The sequence below is a fragment of the Branchiostoma belcheri genome, unplaced genomic scaffold (assembly GCF_001625305.1).
Source record: "Branchiostoma belcheri isolate BF01 breed outbred unplaced genomic scaffold, Haploidv18h27 scaffold9, whole genome shotgun sequence".
NCBI classification, from domain to species: domain Eukaryota; kingdom Metazoa; phylum Chordata; class Leptocardii; order Amphioxiformes; family Branchiostomatidae; genus Branchiostoma; species Branchiostoma belcheri.
The window spans coordinates 2594345-2614917 of record NW_017804575.1 but is presented as its reverse complement, the minus strand read 5'-3'; the positions used below and the strand labels follow the sequence as shown (position 1 = coordinate 2614917).

General features: G+C 39.1%; 4 protein-coding genes across 9 annotated transcripts in view; 2 read left to right on the top strand and 2 right to left on the bottom strand.

Moving 5' to 3' along the window:
• The window catches only part of LOC109487828 (FTS and Hook-interacting protein-like), a 34862-nt gene extending 32320 nt beyond the window's left edge, over nt 1–2542 (top strand). For 3 of the 6 annotated variants that reach the window (XM_019791916.1, XM_019791915.1, XM_019791913.1), the window contains one exon: nt 1532–2542. In XM_019791916.1, coding sequence (XP_019647475.1) covers nt 1532–1795 — 264 coding nt within the window. In that variant the 3' untranslated portion in view covers nt 1796–2542. The remainder of the gene's footprint in view (nt 1–1531) is intronic. The other 3 variants (XM_019791911.1, XM_019791912.1, XM_019791917.1) reach the window with 1 other exon arrangement.
• Nucleotides 2543–5493: 2951 nt separating this feature from the next.
• Nucleotides 5494–7026, bottom strand: LOC109487843 (methyltransferase-like protein 7B). The gene is made up of 2 exons (XM_019791934.1): nt 6389–7026; nt 5494–5730 (listed from the first exon to the last, which is right to left on the bottom strand). Exons 1-2 carry the CDS (start codon nt 6881–6883, stop codon nt 5494–5496), a joined length of 732 nt encoding a protein of 243 aa, XP_019647493.1. The 5' UTR covers nt 6884–7026.
• A 2125-nt stretch (nt 7027–9151) lies between these two features.
• LOC109487833 (leucine-rich repeat-containing protein 58-like) lies at nt 9152–15442 on the top strand. The gene is made up of 4 exons (XM_019791922.1): nt 9152–9978; nt 12550–12753; nt 14272–14474; nt 14966–15442. The coding sequence occupies exons 1-4, from the start codon at nt 9533–9535 to the stop codon at nt 15157–15159; spliced, it is 1047 nt and encodes a 348-aa protein (XP_019647481.1). The 5' UTR covers nt 9152–9532; the 3' UTR covers nt 15160–15442.
• A 1597-nt stretch (nt 15443–17039) lies between these two features.
• Nucleotides 17040–20573, bottom strand: part of LOC109487615 (lipoyl synthase, mitochondrial-like) — a 10104-nt gene continuing 6570 nt past the window's right edge. The window contains exons 7-9 of the mRNA XM_019791620.1: nt 20498–20553; nt 19743–19854; nt 17040–18614 (exon numbers count right to left, since the gene is read on the bottom strand). Coding sequence (XP_019647179.1) covers nt 18538–18614; nt 19743–19854; nt 20498–20553 — 245 coding nt within the window. The 3' untranslated portion in view covers nt 17040–18537. The remainder of the gene's footprint in view (nt 18615–19742; nt 19855–20497; nt 20554–20573) is intronic.

Sequence of the window (20573 nt, the reverse complement as noted above, 5' to 3'; positions counted from 1 at the left end):
GAGGTTTCTGATATCGAAGATTTAGTGTAAGACTTACAAAAAACACATTAAAGGCATCCAATGCGATTTCAGGGCAGAAAGACTGGAAATATTCTGAATAAGGCAATCTGTATGATATTGACACATAATGCCCAACATTAGCACATTTAAATTAGCATTTCATACTTCGGGCATTTATAGCTGCAGAAACAAACCTCAAGATGAGTCCTTTATTTTCTGGGTGGTACCTTAAAAATCAGCCCAGGGCCCTTCCAGTAACCATTTTCCTTCAGAATTTTGGGAATTTTTGCTCCATGGGGGTCAATATACTTTGGGATAGTGTGGTTTTAACTCTGAGTCAGTAATACGTAGATAAGTGACTGGAATATTGACTTTTAAAAGTTGGGTTTCCATGCCCTAAAAACTGCACTCAGTCTGGATGCCTTTAAATTTGCGGTGCTTTAATTTTGCAGTGCAAGCAGGGCTCTTGATTTTTTTTTTATTTAGGCCACACCAATTAAATTTCTTGGTTAACGGGTTCGCCCGCTTCGTTTTTTTCTGATTTGAAAATAAAAATTCAGAATCAACTGCAAAATGCTTATATTTTGCCCCGAACAGTTGAAAACAGTCCTTTTCTTCTATCTTCCAATGGAGTGATATCATTAAAAAGTTCAAAATTCATTGTTTAAATTTTGAACCAGTCTGGTGTGTTGACTTCATGGCTCCTATCGTACCATTTTGGGCCATAATAGGATGCCTAGGCCTGTTTTTATTTTTATTTTTTTCCGCCCGCCCGCTCCATTATTTTTGTAGAAAAATCCGTTAACCAAGAAATTAAATTGGTGTGGCCTTAGCCCAGGTTCATGATCAGACCTAAGGGGAAAGTGCTTGCAATCTAGGGGGTTCCATGCCAGGGGCAAATTTGAATTTGGGAATTTCAAGCGTAAGCTGGCATAAGAACAATGCAATTTCCCACATTCTGAGAGTCAAATCATTGGGCTTGAGAATGGTTTTTGGTGTTCCTTTGGATGTTTTTTTATGTTTTTGCCCAAGTTTTTGTAAATTTTGTCCGTCAGGGTTGACGGATTGGTTCATTCTTCTTCTGTCACATGCCACAAAGTTCCTGCAATTGATGAAAAACGGGTGCTGGCTAGAACCCTGAGTGTAAGGTCATCATGAAAACTGCAAAAATAAGACCAGTCATCACTGCATTTATAGTATTTTTATTATGCTTACCGAAGGAAAACATATTGTTTTTACTCAGTTTCTTCCTCCTCTTCTGTTCCAAACACTAACCTCTGACCTGGCCAATGACATGATTTGTTGACGCCTGTCATCATGGTGACTGGTGTTGGGTTACATAATGTTGCAATTTCATGGTCTGCTCTACTCCTGTCACCACCTAGTACATGTATGTGAATGTGTTTGAGTAAAAATTAACAAGGCAGACCATGTCCAAAGGTAAACATTATGCATTTGCTTTGCAAATCTTACTTCTCTAGTTTTGGGTTTAAGTCAACTTACATGTATTGATGCTTGGTACTGAACACAGGAAAGCCATCAGACCAGGAATGCTGTCTACTGCGCCATCATTCTGACTGAGTTTGTGAAGGAACTCTCGGCGATCGTGCAGGAACACGCCGTGACCCCCCCTCTACTGCTAGAAGAAATCACCGACGCTTCCGCAACTGACATAGACCACGAAGTGTTCGGGAAGGCTGCCTCGGAACTCGACGCGGGGGAAGATACGAGAGCACGAGACAGTGTCAGAGAGGAAGAAGTTGAAGTACATGAAATCCCCGTCACCACTGTTTGATATTAGAAAGTGTATGATAGCTAAAAATACTGTGTCTGACTCAAGTTAACAAATCTAGACGCTGGGACATTGATATAGAGGTAGAATGAAGGAAATATTTGTCAACTTTTCATGGATGGAGCCTACTTTGTATGGTGTTCACAAGTAGATTCACTCAGTTGCCTTTCTTGTTTTCTCATGGCAAAAATCCTACCTTGTCTTTGATAATGAAAGGCAGCACAGGATTTTTTAAGGATTAAATGGAAGTTAAATGTGTAAATGAAATGTTTGAGTGGAGATGTTATGATATGGCAGTGGAACCTGGAGAGAGTAAGTGAAAGGATATACCACAAACATTAATAATATCATCTTTTGAGAGTGCACGCTCAGAGCTTTTTAAAATGGTAGGACAAAATTTTTAAAAAATGTCCTGTATCAGACTTTTATTGTGGTGTAATGCCAGCAAGTGCCCTTCTTTACTGCTGTACAAAGTACTGTATCTATGGGGCTTGTCAGATTTCAAACTATACGATAAAATAAATACTAGTTACGGTTTTTATCCACACCTTTACCACTAAAATATATGTAAGACGCAGATAGGGCTGAAAACTTACAGTTCTCTTTCTAGGGCAGCCATTGGTGTAGAGTCAGAAGTTGATGCAGTATTTTCAAAGGAAAATCATTTTGAAGAACTGTATCAAAATGTTTACATTGTGATTTATCAGTTCTAGGCAATATTTTACTAAGATATTCCAGCAATTTGTACACTCTATAATTTATTATAATTATTTATAAAATGGTGAATTTGTGTGGATTGTAATACAAGAGTACAGCGATAAACTTTGAAATGCGATTCAACATTTCAGCATGTTTTTATCAGTGTCCAAGTACATCAAACTTTGTATGAACTTCTAAACAGAACTGTCTGAAATTATGAAATGGCAGTCAAAATTATATCATACAGCATACTTTGAAACAGAGTAGACTGAAAATTCTTTTTTTCAAACCACTGAATGTTATACCTAGCTTAAGTACAAAAGATGATACCATAGTTACAACACAGGAAAGCTCTCTCATTCGATGTCCAAAACGTCACTAAGTTAATGTGAAAACCATCTAAACTCATAATCATTGTTACACAATGTTTGCATAACATTTACATTCAAAGGAATTTATTCTAAGGTCCAAATCGCTGCAGCCAAATCCAACCCCCAAAACAGTCTGTAACAAATGAAGTAAATCATAGAAAACAAGTAACAAGGAGAAATGTTTAATATGCTATCAAACTTTATTACACTTGCAATTTCTTTGTACAACCATACTGTTCAAAATAGTATGTAGCTGGGAGCGTTACAGAAATGTAAACTTTTGCCAGCTTTTTGCTTGTTTTATAGTGTGTCTAAACTGTCGGGTATTTTGTGCATTCTGGATACATCATTCTAAAACTTTGTAGCTACATTATACATATCAGTCCTGCAGATTTTATATAAGATATAGACGTGTATGAATGGTTTATTTCAACGGTCGCAAACATAGCAGCCAGAATGGCTGGATTGTGGTGTGACATGACAATTCCGTACATCATTCTGATTGTAGTGGCACCAATCTTTTTCATCAGAGACTTACAGCAAAAAAATCAGAAACAAATCTTCCCATCGTATCTTGAAAGTTCATCTGTGCTGGTAGAAATCATTATGAAGCAAGTTTAAACTGCAATTTCCAACACAACAAATTGGACTCACCCAAATTTTCGACTGTACAACTCCAGTCTTTGTCAAGGAATGGGAAATCCACCGCTTCCGAGAATCTTCCCATCATCTTTGGATAACATAATAATACAGTTCTCATTTTCCATCATGTAATATATTAAATAACAGCATCTGAAGTTTATGTTATTCCTGATCATAATGGTATAGAAATGTTATATTGTATATTGTAACCTATTGGAAGTACATGTTGTTTAAATAGGAAACTTGAGTCTCTATTGTGTTATTCTGAAGTTGACATGCACAGAATAAGGTGGTGTCTACAAAGATACAGATGCAAGCACAAAAGATCCCACCACTGTAACACTTACTGCAATTAATTCTAAAAAAGTGACCTCAAGTCAAGTGTGGATGATAATAATTATGTAATAAACCAAACAATAATGTTGAGTGTTCAGAATCAGATACAAGAACACGATGGATATTTTTATAATGTTGAAAAATTTCTACAAAGTCTATCTTGCCACTGGAAATGACTATTTATAAAGGAGATGCAGGATTTTACTATCTGTGATTTTAAGGTGTGATGATAGTAAGTCTCCATTGGTGAACACTCTCTCTACTATATTGCATTTTCTCTGCTGCTTTTGTACATAATGTAACCTATGTAGTGCCTTGGTATCGAATACAGAACTGTGAAGGGATTGTTGTGTGTCTCTTAAATGTATGTTGTGATTTTGTGCTGTATTTCACCTGTTTCATCTTCATCAGGGCAATTATGACTGGTATACTAGTACATGTACTGTGCAACAAAATTACATTTTACTGTAGGTGTTACTGCTAACAATTTGGTCCCAAACAATGCAGTCTGCTAGCACGTCGGCAGAACGTACTGCACCTGCGCGAAACCCGTAATGTATTGTGCATAGCACTTTGGCAGAACGTCTCATATAAGGTTGTATTCGCGCATATAAGGTTAACACTACGTCTGTAGTTTCCAAATGTTACGTCGGACAAAATATCCTCTGCAACAGAAAAAATTCTAATGCAACGTTGACCAAAAGTCGACTGAAAACCGTGAAAATACGGGGTTCTGCGCAGGCTCAGTCTGCTAACGTAACAATGCGGTCAATGCATTGTCAGTGAACCAGTTACACCTAGCTTCAGTGCAGTCATAACTGCCCTACTGAAAATTACAGAGGGTAATCAAAAACGTTGGCTCTTCTTAAACGAGAACTTTGCTATTCGATCATTCACCAACCTGATATAATCATTTACAGATGTACAAGAAGCTAGTCTCTACCAGACTAATTATGCTGGCTATATGTAGGAGAATAATTGCCAGGGGAGTTTGGCCGCCTTGTAGGTTTGATTTGGAGGGAAAGAAACTACCTCCCCGTGGCCGGACTCCCTTTGCAAATTTTTTCTCTTTTTTTTTTTGCCGAATTCTACGATCCGTATTTCCGTAGAAAGGCCTAGTGGAGGCTACTGAATATTACCTATGTTGGCTTTGCTATTCAATCATTCACCAACCTAATAAAATCATTCACAGATATACAAGACGTTATTTTATGAAAAACTTAAACTGTATCTCCAACTCAAAATTTGACTCACCAGAAATTTTCGACTGAATCTCTCAGTCTTCCTCAGCTATCTGACCCAAATGCTGTGGACACATGATTTTTCCCACGTGTGACCTCAGCAAAGGGTCAAAGGTTGTCTGAAGTTGATATCGCCCCCCGTCCCGGTTGAGCGATGGTTGAAGTGCCCTGATGTATATGGCCTCTTTGATGCCTCTCTTGAAGTAATCCATTATTTGACTTAAGACAACCTTTGACCCTTTGCTGTCACACATGGGAAAAATCACATGTCCACAGCATTTGGGTCAGATAGCTGAGGAAGACTGAGTGATTCAGTTGAAAATTTCTGGTGAGTCAAATTTTGAGTTGGAGAACAGTTTAAGTTTTTCATAATGTAATTTACCAACTCAGATGAACTTTCATGCTGAAGACGTTATTTTACAGCTGTTCCCATCACATGAGGAGCAAAGATCCACCATGACTTTGGTCCACTGATCCTCTCCCACTCTACAGTGGAGAACCCTGCCTGTCCCAGCTCTTCCCACGTGTGGTCTTGGACAGAACACCCGCCATAGAGCAGCTGTAACACCGGGTCAAAAACCGCCTGGAAAGAGTTGGTCCACGAACCATATTTCCCTCGTACCTGCTCCAAAAAGTAAAAGGTTCCACCCTGTAAAAGTACCAAAAGAACAGAGAGATAACAGTGCTGACTAAAAGTAAAAAGACTTTTTTTACGCAACCAAGTGTTTTATTCAGCCTATGTTCAGTCTGACAAAAATTGGGGGCATTTCTGACTGATTCTATAGTAAAAGCGGTGACACCTGTGCTGTGCAATGTGAACCAGTCAAATTTGCCCTGAAGGTGACAGACGGTCACTGAAATGTTGGCTGAATAAAACACTTAGTTGCATTTAAAAGAAAGTCTTGTTACACCATTACCCATTATCTAACCAAGGTCATTATCTAACTGTAATAACATAATACGGATAACATAATAATGGTATGGATAACTTAATTATCATTTAGTTGTAATTGCTACATCTAAGCAGCGAGTTTAACTCTACTGAAGGAAAGCATATTGTTTTTGTTCTGTTTCCTCTTCTTCTCCTAGCCTGTGAGTCTGAACCAGACGTCTGTTACCATGGTAACTAGGTAACTAGTGTTGGGTTACATCATGTTGCAATTTTATAGCAGGAGGGATTTAGACTCCTGTCTGACCATGTGTTTGAGTAAGAATTAACAGAGCAGACCATATGGGAAGGTAGACATATAATTTTCATTTTCTTTTCAAATGTTACCTTTCTAGTTGCTCGAAAGGGGACTACTTACGGGTTTTAAAACGCGTCTGACTTCGCTGAAGACGGCGGCCGGGTCCCTGACAGAACACAGAACCAACGTGCAGACGACAGCGTCCACACTGTCGTCTGCTACCTCCGCCATGTTCTCTGCCATGGCAACCACCACGGATTTTAGCGCCAAGTGAGAGTTCGCCTCGGCACTCTGTCTTAGATACTTTTCAAAATCAGGATTCGGCTCCTCGGCGGTTACCAGACTTTTAGGCGGGAAATATTGGAAGTTAGCTCCGCCACCTGCTCCAATTTCTAAGATTTGCACCTCTTTCGCAGAGCACCCGTTGAGAGTTGAGAACAGTCGACGCTTGTGCTTGTCCATTTCTCTGTTGTAGATCCTCGGTGTTAGGCTTATGAGGTAAGCGTAGCCCCAAGATCGAATCCTCTTGCTTAAAAGCAGCGGGATGCACAAAGTTACAAGGAAAACGGCGAAAACTGCAACTTCCAGAGACCTCAACAACTCGTAGGATGCCATGTTGGACGGTGTTACTCAAGGTCATTGACCTCTCCTGTGGTTCGCGCCAACTCCGCAAGGTGGCATTCGTATCAGCAAACTGACTACCCTGCTGACTACCTATACAATGTAATCCTGATATGTATGTTGTGGGCGGAAAAGCAAGCTAACGCTATAAACTTCGAATTCGCAGCCCAAGTAGCAAACCTAGGATGAAGGCTAACTCTTTCGATCGATATCGTTTCCCTTTTTAAGCTTGACATATTCCCATCTGGCCAATAATAAATAGTGCAGCACATTGATTTAGCAGGATAACACAAGGAAACACTTTTATAATAGAGACAACATTTATTCAGAGCATAGTGCATTGGAAAAGATATTATTTAGTACATGTAACATTGTTATTAAGTATTGATTTGGTTAAATGTCTGATTATTTATTTAGCTCGCGGTGCCTGATAATCAGTATTTTCTACCAGTCAACCCACTGTAATGCAATGTCGTAATTCCAATAAAATACAAAAGATATTATAATTACATGCATGTATACATGTATAACTGTTACTAAAGACTCTGTAAAAGGCCAGACCTGGAACATACTCAGATACCCTGTCATACTAAGTTAGCCTGGTTACCAAACCTATTATAGCTCCCGAGTCCTACATCCTCTCCGCAGAGGATGTAGGACTCGGGAGCTATTGGTAACCAGGCTATTTACTAAGTGAGATGTTGATACTAGTACTCAGTAACAGCTTTTTATACTAAGTTTTCCTACTTTGTAGCAGTTCCCATAAGATGAGGTGCAACAAGAGCCATCCTAATCAGATTGGTGCGTCAAACTTTTGTCCGTTGACTTGTGAGAAGCCTGCCGTGTCCAGGTCATGCCCGTAGCCAGGACTTTGAATGGGGGGTTCTTCCCACTGTTTGAGGGGACCACGAGCGCCGTAGGAGCGAGGCGAGCGCCGAATTCGAAGGCGCGAGGTTCCTAGGGGGTCCAGGGGCATGCTCCCCCGGACAATTTTGATAAATGAACCTTCTAAAATGGCATTTCGTGCATTTTTGAGAGGATTTCCAAGAAAAAGTCAGAGATAAATTTTTATTCAATGACAAAGGGAGCAGTTTTTCTACGATTCCAGTCCATCTTTTCAAGAAAAATCTTGGACCTTTACATAAAGAGTGGACCAAAAAGTGGACCTTTACATAAAAAGTGGACCAAAAAGTGGACCTTTACATAAAAAGTGGACCTTTGAGCCTTGTGGGGGGGTTCTTCCGGGCTACGGGCATGAAGGTGTTTCCATAGTTCAGCAGATCAGACTAACCGTACAGCCGTCTGCAAGGCCATGGCCAGACGATGTCTACCCAGTTCTGTGTATGGAGTGTACCTGGGCGGCACGGTCGTGTTCCCTAGAGTTGAAATAGAGAAAATTTAGTATTTTTATGTGAAAAATACCGAGTTGTGATGAACGTCCAGGCCACATTTATTTGATTACATGGATGACATCCGCGCGCGCATTAATTTTCGTCCGTTTCCAAAATAAAAATTAAAAAAAAAGTTTTCGACCATACTGGAGTGCCATCCGAATTTTTTTCGGGGTAGCCGTTACACATTCGGATGGCACCCAGGCTAGGAAATCGAACAAAGTGGCTGCAAAATTAGCAAATGTATGCCTTAAATGAAAATATATAACAGTTATATATATAACGTTATATTGGAAAGTGACCCTTATGTCGCAGAATGCCTAAATCCATTCCAAAGGAAAGAAAATGTGAGGCAATGAAAATGCAGGTTCTATTATTCACCATGCCAATAAATGTATCTTATGCAAAGTTGCGAGTAAAGTTTGATTACTTTGATTAAAGCAATGTAAAACAGTGCCAGGGTAACTTAGACTCATTCACATGCCATGGCAGTCCATTGAAAGTTGTTGAACTGTAGGTATTTTGAAGGACTTCCAACTTCCAAGAAACCAAGGACGTTTAATATATTAATGTCCTTGAAGAAACATTGCTCAACTATTCAACACCCCTCAAGGCACAGTGAACGCGCCCATCATTTGGCCAATGACGAAACGCTTTCCTATTGGTCGAATCCCAGTAAGGGACCATCCGTTTATTGTATCTAGGGATGTCTTGTTTTCATTGCGATGAAAATTCGTTTGGTTAGAAAGACACTTTCTATCAATAAAATGATACTGACGTTTATGATAACTAGCATCATAGAATCTATATTTCGAAACGGAAGAAAACGTCATTTTTCCAAAATACCCTCCCTGTTTGGTGAGTAGTGAATTGTCCCTCTTTTTAAATAGCATTCCTAGCGGTTGCGTAAAAGGGGCAACTTCAGTCTTGTAAGTAGGTCAGCAGCATGAAACTTCTCAGTTACCGGGACTCCTAGCAAAGATCCTGTCACTCCACGCCATTTTCCTGTCACCGTTCCTCACGTGCAGCACCACCCCTCGAGGTTATGACGTTCTTCCGCCGTGTTGTCAAGAAAATATACGAGGATCCGGATGTTCCAAAGGCTTTGTGCTCGATCGGGCTCAGAGATTGTTAGATCAGTAACGCTACATTACCGGCCAGATCGCCGTTAAAAACCGTCTGAAAAGATAGATCAGACTCCTTCACAACAAGGATATCATCTGGAGGTATCTCGGTGCCAAGAAGAGGAACCATGGATGACGACGACGGCGAGAACGTCGTGGATTTTTCTCGGTCCGACCTGGAACTATTCCCCGAGCAACTGACAGAGACAGCCGGTGCCTTGGACTGTAAGACCCTCCTGCTAACGCACAACCGTATAGCGATCCTACCGCGGACCATTTCTCAGTTCCAGCGTCTCGAAGCCCTCGATTTTAGCTCGAACCACTTGAGTTACATCTCCGAAGAGATCATACGGCTCCCCAGACTTCGTACTCTGATCGTGAAAAACAATCGGTTAGACGAGTCCGCCCTCCCCAAAGATTTCGGACTTGCCCCGTCGCTGGAAGTACTGAACCTCAGCGGGAACCTTTTCACAGATTTTCCCTTTCAACTCACGCAGATGGACAAACTGAAAGCTCTGTACATCGGAGGCAACAGAATCAGGACTCTACCGCCGGAAATAGAGAACATGCAAGGGTGAGTTGCAACGTTGGATAAATTTGTACATTTTGTACTTCCGGGATTTCATCATTCGTAATATTTGTGCGGTTCCTGTTATGATTATATTAAACGTCACAGACAACGTAAATAGAACCATGGAGGTAACAAAAAAAATCATCTTTATGCTACGTAAAATATAAAATTACTACATGTACGAACTATGACATAATGGTCAATGTCAATGAATTTGGATACAATACATTTTGTACATTTGGTTGTGTGCACTAAACACATAAGGGTCATATATGCGTGTATAGATTATGAAACAAATTAAAAAGACAACTTTTATTTGCCTATGAGCTGAAACTGTATTGTTCCTAGGAAATCTTACCCATTTTCTAATATTCTTAAAAACTGCATGTCATTCCTTACATGCATTTTTACAGTAATTTACTAGATACACTTAAAGTACCTACCCACATTCACACCCACCGCACCTGACATGAGTCAGCACAAAATGTCACAAGACAGATCAAATTTCACTTAAACAAAGCATGTTCCACAGCAGTCTTTGTCTGTGGAATAGTGTGGAGTCATTCTGCACTGCACAAATTTTATCTCATCGTCTTGTGACATGACTCAAGCTAATAATTTTAAGATGTACTATATAGGAACACGGTACAGGGCTCGAAATGCTGGGTGCATGTGCACCTTAGTGCACCCAAATTTGGAGCTGTGCACCTAATTATTTTCGTAGGGTTACAAATGTAAATATGTTAAGTGTATAGTAGTATACAACATATTCTTAAAGTCTGTCAAAAAATAATAAAACCATTGTAGTTACTATAGTACTTTTCATTAGAAATGAAAGGTAATTAGTTTTTGCTAACGTTGTACTTATTTCATTCTTATGGTGCACCCAAATATTTTTTTATGCACTCAATTTTTTTAGGTTGGGTGGACCAGTGCACCTTTTCCCAAAAATGAAATTCGAGGCCTGCAGTAACAACACATAACAATCTATCATCAGATAGACAAACATATCTAGCAAAATTGCAGTATTTAATTAAAGCCATTTTTTCTTAATGTAAATGGTATTATTTACTCACATTTTGGACTTCAACAGCTAAAGAATCCATGTGTCAATACCATGAAATGGAATGCACCATACGAATATGATAAAATTGTCAGTTTTTCAGTGAAATATTTCTTCATTCTTTTTGGGCACTGCATTGAGCCTTTGCCTGGATGTTGTTAACATTATGGGGGGCCTGCAAGCCCTTTCCCGTAGAGCGTAATCGGACGTTTTAATTCTACGTAGAGTGCAGAATGACCGCTCTAATTCCACGTTGAGCGTAATTGGAGCATTTTGCGTAGAGCGTATTCACCGTTTTAATTCTACGTAATGCGTTGTGGCCACTTGGAATTTATCGTAAAGCGTAATCGAGAAGTTTCCGAATTCAGCATAGAGCGTTGTCGGGACCCCCCCTTGCAGGCCCCCATTAATATTATGTTGCGTCTGTTCAGTATTTAGACTTAGTAGACAGCAGAAAAAAGGCAAAGTCCAACATTGATGGGCAACTGTGCTAAATGGAAATAATAACCCAAGTTTGACGTCAGTTGAGGTGAAATGTCAAGCCCAAACTGTTCACCTAGACTTCAACAAAACTTTCTGTGGTCCTCTGGGCTTTCTCACGTTTTGAAGTGTCGCTTTCCATCCAGTCTGTTGACGTCATCATTCCACTTAGGGGTTTTATTCCATGCCAACATCCAGGGGAAGTGGGTTGGTGAGTTGGAAAGCTCAATAGGGGTGGTCAGGATTATTTTCCCATTTCTTTCCCAGGTGCATTTAGAACCCCGTGTAGCAATGTCAGTGCATGACTAAACGGTGGCATTTGGCATGATCACCTTGTCCAATTGCTTACTTGTACATGTAGGAATGTGCTACGACTCAGTAGGAAGTTTTCTGACATGGCAAAGGCCCAAAGGACTTACTGAGTCTAAATGAAAACACATGTTGTTTTTGCCTAACTGTAATGTGTATTGCTAGTAATTTGCTACTGTAGCTGTTCTGTAGTAGTATGAGAATCCGAGTATCTGACTTAGTCTTGTAAGTTGTATAATTATCTTGTGGACTTTGGAAATTGAATTTTTGGCTGCCTAAATTGCTTTCCAACCCAATTTTTTAGTGTCATTAATTAATACATTAAAGAAATGTCCTGTTAAATTCTAGCTTAGGTGCCATACCCAGTAGTATTCGCCCACTAGCTTACAATATAAGAATAAGATCTATCTTAACGTTGCTGTTCGAACGTCCGAACGGCTTGCCTAATATGTACACATCTTTCCTACAAGAGCGCCCCCCTAAAAGGGCTTAGACGAGTAATTCAAAATCTGAATGAATATTCAGACTCCAGATACTACAAATGTCATCAAGTCCACACCCAGTAGTAGCTAGCGACATTATAGAGCGGGCGAATACTACCAGGGATGGCACCCAGGCTAGTTAAATTCTGGTTTTCTGAACGTATATTACTAGTATAAAACGTTTTTCTAAATTTAAAGTACATTAAGCTTTAATAATAACCGTTCATTGTTTCCACCTAGCCTGGAACTCCTGTACCTGGGAGGTAACTACCTAACCAGTGTACCAGTAGAAGTGAGCACCCTGTCCAACCTGTCCTGTCTGGTTCTGTGTGATAACAGACTACAACACCTGCCCAAGGAACTCACCAGGATGAGGAGTCTACGTTCCCTCAGTCTACACAACAACATGCTCACTACCTTACCCACAGAAATGGTCAAACTCAGGTAATGAAACAGTGTCTCTTGGATTTTATTTCAATTATGGCTTCACCACAAAGTGGTGAAGACATATTGTGTTCCCTCATGTTTCTCCTTCTTCTCCTCCTGTCATTTCTTTAAAGGGATTCAACTCAGCCGTTTTTCAGCCAAATGACCTGAAATTTGGCATGGACGTAGAGTGGGCCAATACCCCGACGCTTTTTTTTTTCATTTTTGGAAAAATTGTTTTATTTGGGTTTTTTGGCCATTTTCAGGCAAAAAATATACATTTTGGGATCTGGAGCCCTGGTACTAAAACCAAATGAGCTGAAATTTGGTATGGGGATACGTTGGACATATGTCTGCAAAACCTAATTCAAGATTTGACATACACTTTAAAATTGTGAAAAATAGGGGGTATACACTATTGGCAGCCATCGTAGGATAGATCCATTTTCGGTATGGGGGATGTGGTGAAGCCATCTGTTGCATTTGCTCCCTAGCAAATGTCGGCCTTTCTAGTTTTATTTATTTTACCAGAGGATTACGCTCAGGTCTTTTGACCTGTTTTTCAGGTATCTCTGGGATGAAATACATAATATACATGGGAAAAAAAACACACAATAATAACAATATACATTGCAATCGTAACTCAATATACATTTTACAATCGTAAACATATGCCACTCAGTCCATCGCATAGGTCGATAGCTGCCCCTCATAGTGAATTTTTGAAAGCTGTTAGAGTTGTGAGCTCTCTTTGTTCCTTGGAAAGTTGCCAAATGACAGTGATTTTTACACTCAAAACAAAACTTTAGGCTTGAGCTTATTTTTGTGTTTTCAGCCATTTTTATCAGAATATCTTTTTTGTACAGGATTTTTTTGTTGGGCTCAGTACTCCAGTAAAAATTCCAGTACAATAAAGAAAGTGAGGAAAGAATTATATTATATAATTATATACCAAAAATAAGCCAAAACCTAAACCTATAGCTATGCTTGGTTAGGAACTACATGTATATGTAAAGCTTAGTTGCTGACTTCATTTTTATGTCCTAGAGTCAGTGTTCATTACTAAGGCCACACCAATTTAATTTGTTCTCGGATTTTTTCAGAAAAAATATGAAGCGACAGGGCGAAAAAAAATAAAAATAAAAACAGGTCTAGGCATCCTATTATAGGCTTAAATGCTACGAAATGAGCCATGAAGTCAACACAAAAGACTGGGTTAAAATTTAAACAATGACTTTTGAACTTTTAATGATACCATTGCATTGAAAGATGGAATAACTGTAACACCTAGGATGAAAAGGACTGTTTTCAACTGTTCAGGGCAAAATACACATGTATGAGCATTTTGCAGTTGATTCTGAATTTTTACTTTTATTTGCAAATCAGAAGAAAATGAAGCGGGCGAATCCGTTAACCAAGAAATTAAATTGGTGTGGCCTAAGGTCGTAATATAAGTGACAGAGATGTCATTTTATGTAAGATATTTACATCACTTCAACCATAATGTAAAATAAATTTTCACATTTTTTCTCCCAGAAATCTTCAAGAGCTGAGTTTGCGTGGGAACCCTCTGGTAGTCCGGTTTGTCCGAGACCTGACCTACGACCCTCCATCCATGTTGGAGCTGGCGGCGAGAGTGGTGAAGAACCAGGGCGTGGCATACTCTCCTGACAACTTACCCTCCACTCTCGTACAGTACCTGGATGGGGCATGTAGATGTGTCAACCCAAAGTGCAAAGGCAAGTTTAGTATTGATTTGAAGATCTGTTCCCATAGGATACTATCTCTAACTTAAACAGGCATCTTTTTGGCAATTGCCTGCAGAGAAATTGTTAGACTAGTCTCCACCAGACTCCAGAATAAATAGTAGAAATCATTCTAAAAATTGGACCCTCTATGGTCAGCTAACTCCCCTGGCCAGTTACATTCAATTACAGCCAATTTCTACTATAATAATTCATTCAGCCTGCAAAGGAGTTTGGTGGAGACTATTGTTAGACAGTAGGTTTTTACAAGAGTAACACAGTTTGTGATGCTAGAATGCATTGTTATGACATTTTGTTTTATATATTCACTAGAAAATATTACTTTGAGAAAGACTTAATGTTATGTATGTACTGGGTTGCCACAATCTGAAAAGTGATATGAGGGAGCTGGCTGGTTACATGAGGGAGCAGTGCCATCATTCCCATTTAGAAAAACCCTGACTCTATCTTCCTCCTATACACAGGTGTGTACTTCGAGTCTCGTGTCAAAAACGTCAAGTTCGTGGACTTCTGTGGGAAGTACCGCCTCCCTCTACTGCAGTACCTCTGCTCGCCAAAATGTAGCGTCACGGGCCACGAGCTCGCCCTCAGCGACTCGGAATCCGAGGAGGAACCCAACGTGCCTGCCAACAAGATGAAGAAGGTGCTTCTGGGATAGCCCCCAGGTGCTTCTGGGATAGCCCCGTCCCTGGTTTAAGTCTTGTGGAAAATTCAGTGTTCTCATTTCTGTAAATCTACATTCAAAAATCATTCATAATTCTTTTGGACAAGGAGGTTATATCTATGGAGATTTCTCGACTTAAATCTCATTGTTTTCAGCTTCTGAAAAAGTAGACATTTTGCTGTTAAGCCTAGGGAAAAAATTTTGTGTTTCCTGTTTCCCGACCAAGCCTAGAAAAACTGCCGACCCTAGAAAAACTGCCGACCATAGACTTTTTTTGGATAATTTTTTTGAGCTGATTGACCTTTTTTAGCTCCATGATCGGACACCCGAGTGATGAAACGTTGTACAAGTGGTTTTCCATCATGTACATTGAAAATAGAAGTGTCCTCTTGCAAGTTTCTCTTTGTTAAACTGTATTGTATAAGTTGGATCACTAGAGATTACCAAAGTCTAATATAAAAAAGAAAGAAAAAAACTAGATAATCCCTACCTACCAAACCCTAATATAACCTTTTCAGGACTGAAACAGGAAACACATTTTTTTCCTAGGCCTTCAAGTCTTGTGGAAAACTCATTTTTATTTCTGTAAATCTACATTCAAAAATCATTCATAATTCCTTTGAGCTTCTAAAGAAGTAGTCATTTTGCTGTGAAAAACTATAAAGTGTGACAATCCAAACTGAATACTGGTGCTTAGGCCACACCAATTTAATTTGTTGGTTCTCGGATTCGCCTCTTCGTTTTTTTCTGATTTGCAAAAAAAAAAATATATGATTCTGGTTCTGAATCAACTGAAAAATGCTCATGTTTTGCTTCCAACAGTTGAGGAAAGTCCTTTTCTTCCTAGTTGTTACAGTTTTCCCATCTATCATTGCAGTGGTTTGATTAAAAGTTCAAAATTCAATATCTGAATTTTAACCCAGCCTTTTGTGTTGACTTCATGGCTCATTTCGTAGCAATTTTAAGCCTATAATAGGATGCCTAGACCTGTTTTTATTTTTTTTTTCGCCCTGTCGCTTCATATTTTTTCTGAAAAAATCCGAGAACCAACAAATTAAATTGGTGTGGCCTTACCTGAGAAATAGATACATTGTAAGCCGCATCAAACAATAAAAGTTTGTTGCAAATTACATGAACTGCCGGAACTAAAACGTACATGTTTGTATATGTGTAACTGTAAGTGCACTTGTGACAATATGTACCATGCTGTGGGTGGGCAAAACCTTTTTCTACAAAATGTATGGTAAATTTCCATGTCAAAGAAGGAATATTTTGGAATGAGTGTTGCCTGCTTGAACTGGAGACAAAGTCTAATTGACGCAAGGCAAACGACAGGCAGGATTGATTGGAATTTGAATGGTGAAGACATTAATTGTATTTTGTGCCCATAGGCAAAGCCTGACTAGATTTGCAAAAACAGAACCGTCTTTGTACATAATAAATGTATGTAGGTTGTATGTTTGTAGTGTAAGCAAAGAAGCAAATGATTTTTTTCAGATACATGTGTATTTTACTATGTACTTATCCACAACATACATGTACTGTAACAGTATCCATCACGTAAAATGGCTATCTCAAAAAGTTTGTACCCGTAGCTGTGATAACCGATTTTATCCCATTGCTGATGGAAAGTCATAATAGTCTATATCTGTCATTGAAATGGAAATAGAACAAGACTGGCAATGAAAACATACAGTACATTGCCATGGCGACAGTGGTTGCTGTTAGGGTTATTGTTTGCATGACACTGCCATCATTTCATGATTTTGAGGAAGACTTGGTACAGATACAGTGCACTCCTCCCCTGAGTGTATAGTGAGCAAGCCCCGGGGGGGGGGGTCTTCCCAAGGGTTTCCAGGAATGTGGGCATAGATGTGGGTCAGAGAAATGCCTGTGGACATTCCATGCCTGTGGACAAAATGCCTGCGCCATTCCTAGAATTCTTGCAAACTGCACACAATACTGTACCATTAGGCTCCTCCCTGAGACGTCGCCAAAAAGTGCAATAGAGAGTGTTACCGATGAGATGATGGCAGTTGCTCTACGTACAGTATGTGCCATGTCAATAGACTGAAAGTTTTGTGGAAGCAAGAAGCTAGCACTGTACGTACATACGCGTATTGTGAACATTATAAGACATTGTGCCAGTATGGTCCAGCTTTTATATTTTATAGGGCATGGGCTTGTTTCAACTTTGGATAAGGGTTTGGTACTACCGGTACATGTTTGGTACTACCGGTACATGTTCATATATATCTGCTGTTATTTTGAATATGGCCACACAAGTCAATTAATGAATATCATTTTGTGTCTCCACAAATTTTGTTCTATGTGCTTGTTCATGTGACAATATTTGTAGTATTATTAACGGTAAGGTGTCGACAGCATTTTGTAAAACTGCTGCAAAATGACATGAGTACGTCATGTTTTAAAATAACATATCACTAAACACACATTGTTTTTTGACCCCTAAAAGGGATATCATGCTTAAAATCATGATTGCCTGTCCTTACTACGTGTACTAATACTACTTGCAGCAAAAATACTAGCATTCATGTTTTTATTTTAACATTGTATGTAGATGTTTATCAGTAACATGGCACTAGCCTTGCTTTCAGTAGTACTGGACACATAAATGTACAAGGCATCAAATGTTCCATCTTGAATGTGATAAAGTAGACTTTTCTGATCGATCTTAAAAGGAAAGTTAACGTTACATGTACTTATAAAAATGAGTGTCATTGCCAAAATGTAGCAGGTCTCTTGTTTACCATTTGAAAAAAAACACGAGACAGTAAAGAGGATGGAAAAAAGTTCAGTTTCCAGTTTATTCAATCCTTTTTGCCATACATTTGTCATAAAGTTCATGCAGTTCTCCCCATCATTGACAGGAGGCTCTTCAAACACACTGCTCCCCATACAGCATGTATTCTTAGCTCCATGTCTATTTAGCACACAGAAACTGCACAATAATCTACCATACACCCATCCCCATAACAATATCTCATCGAAAATTTGGGTGAGTCCAATTTTTTGTGCTGGCAATTACAGTTCAATCTTGTTCATAATGACCAACACAGTTGAACTTTCAAGATAATATTTCATCTTGATATACATGTACTTTTCGATGTTCTACCATCTTTTTATATTATCATCACCAATAATATCACATATTTTTATGTTTACGAACAGACAAAAACATACCTCATATTCATAACTCCCATACAAGATCTCCAACCCTAAAATTTGTACATATAACAACAGTTATAGGGTTACTTATAGTTACTAGCAAGATGGATTTTTGTGATTTTTAACTCTTGGTCACCACTAGTTAGATACTATCATCACATTGGATACTTCCACCCATAATGGTCATGTCTCTTGACTGGTTGTATCCATGGTGGCCTCAGTTCTCTTCTTAGTTAGGAGGTTCTTTATGTAAAATTCACCTATGAACATGGAAAAAAGAAACATCAAATTGAATGTCTGAGTTGAGTTAATTTTGGATCCACAATTAGCATACATATATGTAGTTGCTATTCTTAATTTGGTCCTACATTTATACAACACTACATGACACACAGGAAAATAACATATACAAAGCAAAGATACTGACAACAATAAACAAGGACAAATGTTATGTGACAAGTGCAGGTTCATGTATTTGAATGGACTGTTTTGGTGTTTAAGAATTTCATAATAAGGCCACACCAATTCAATTTGTTGGTTCTCGGATTTTTTCAGAAAAAATATGAAGCGACGGTGAAAAAAACAAACAGGTCTAGGCCTCCTATTATACCCCCAAATGGTAGGACAGAAGCCATGATGGCAACAGAAAAGGCTGGGTTGATATTTCAACAATGAATTTTGAACTTTTAATCAAACCAATGCATTGATAGATGGAAAAACTGTAACAAGTAGGACGAAAAGGACTTTCCTCAACTGTTGGGGGCAAAGTATGAGCATTTTTTTAGTTGATTCAGAATCTTTTTTTTGGCAAATCAGAAAAAAATGAAGCGGGCAAATCCCAGAACCAAATTAAATTGGTGTGGCCTAAATTGTAACTGTAGATGCCAGTTGCAAATCTTAACTGGAAGGATGTAAAAAGACTGGCCATTGACGGAAATTACCGGAATGCTCAGACTGCCTTGTGTTAGAATATATGGGAGCCCCTAAGGCCACACCAATTTAATTTCTTGGTTAACGGATTTGCCCGCTTCATTTTTTCTGATTTGAAAATAAAAATAAAAATTCAGAATCAACTGCAAAATGCTCATATTTTGCCCTGAACAGTTGAAAACAGTCCTTTTCATCCTAGTTGCTACTGTTATTCCATCTTTCAATGCAATGGTATCATTAGAAGTTCAAAATTCATTGTTTAAATTTTGAACCAGCCTGCTGTGTTGACTTCATGACTCCTATCGTACCATTTTGGGCCATAATAGGATGCCTAGGCCTGTTTTTATTTTTTTCGCCCGCCCGCTCCATTATTTTTCTAGAAAAATCTGTTAACCAAGAAATTAAATTGGTGTTGCCTAAGTCTAAGTAAGATGCATTAAGAGTAGCTCCTTGCTCACCTGCCCTGTAAGAAGACCTGACGAGGGGTCCACTTGCTGTATAGGCAAACCCCATCTCACCCCCAACATCCTCCCAGTGTTTGAACTTGGCAGGAGTCACATATTCCTGGACCTGATTTACGGTATACAAATACATCAGAACTTTCAGAACAACACTTGAGAACCAAGATTAATTGAGGTATTCAAAAACTCGTATTTCCCCACAACTATCGTAGACTGGAACTCGTTGCCACCAAGCACAGTTGGGGCATCATCACTAGAAAGCTTTAAACAAGTCCTGCAATCAAATGTGCAAAGATGAGTGTAACAAGCCGTTCGGTGTGATATAGCTAGCTGCCGCCGCGCCGCGTGCCTGCGAAGCTGGTGTGTTACGCCGAAGGGCAGTTATACCAGCTATACCGATACAGATACAGAAGACACATGGAGAAATATCAACTGTAAAATCATGTTAGCCACACAAGTCTACATCACAGCAACAAAACGTATTTAACAGACTGTTCCCTTTTTTACTTTCTTTTCTTCTGGGATGGGAGTTAGAACTCTTGTTCAAACTAGGTATCTGTTACTTTCTATAATGTACAAGTGGTAGTGAGAACATAAGTTGTGTACAACTTGAGTCCGCCTTCACTTTGGCTTTGTCTTCTTATTTGAATGAATTGATGTAAATAGATATTATATATATAAATGTCCCTGCTACGGCACGGAAAAGTCGTCAAAGATTCGTTTCTATGAAAGTAAACACGAGTTGGACCAACCTTGAGGTGTCTCTTGGTGGGCTGCATGTACTGGCCGAGGGTGAGACAATCCACCCCTTACACTTCGTAGATCTAG

What these genes read in the sequence shown, in the direction of transcription:
- LOC109487833 (XM_019791922.1), top strand. Translation starts at nt 9,533, where the DNA reads ATGGATGACGACGACGGCGAGAACGTCGTGGATTTTTCTCGGTCCGAC. An exon ending in ACAGAAATGGTCAAACTCAG is followed by an intron (nt 12,754 to 14,271) that starts GTAATGAAACAG and finishes TTTTTCTCCCAG; the next exon opens with AAATCTTCAAGAGCTGAGTT. An exon ending in TGTCAACCCAAAGTGCAAAG is followed by an intron (nt 14,475 to 14,965) that starts GCAAGTTTAGTA and finishes TCCTATACACAG; the next exon opens with GTGTGTACTTCGAGTCTCGT.
- LOC109487843 (XM_019791934.1), bottom strand. Translation starts at nt 6,883, where the DNA reads ATGGCATCCTACGAGTTGTTGAGGTCTCTGGAAGTTGCAGTTTTCGCC. An exon ending in TCAGACGCGTTTTAAAACCC is followed by an intron (nt 5,731 to 6,388) that starts GTAAGTAGTCCC and finishes GTACTTTTACAG; the next exon opens with GGTGGAACCTTTTACTTTTT.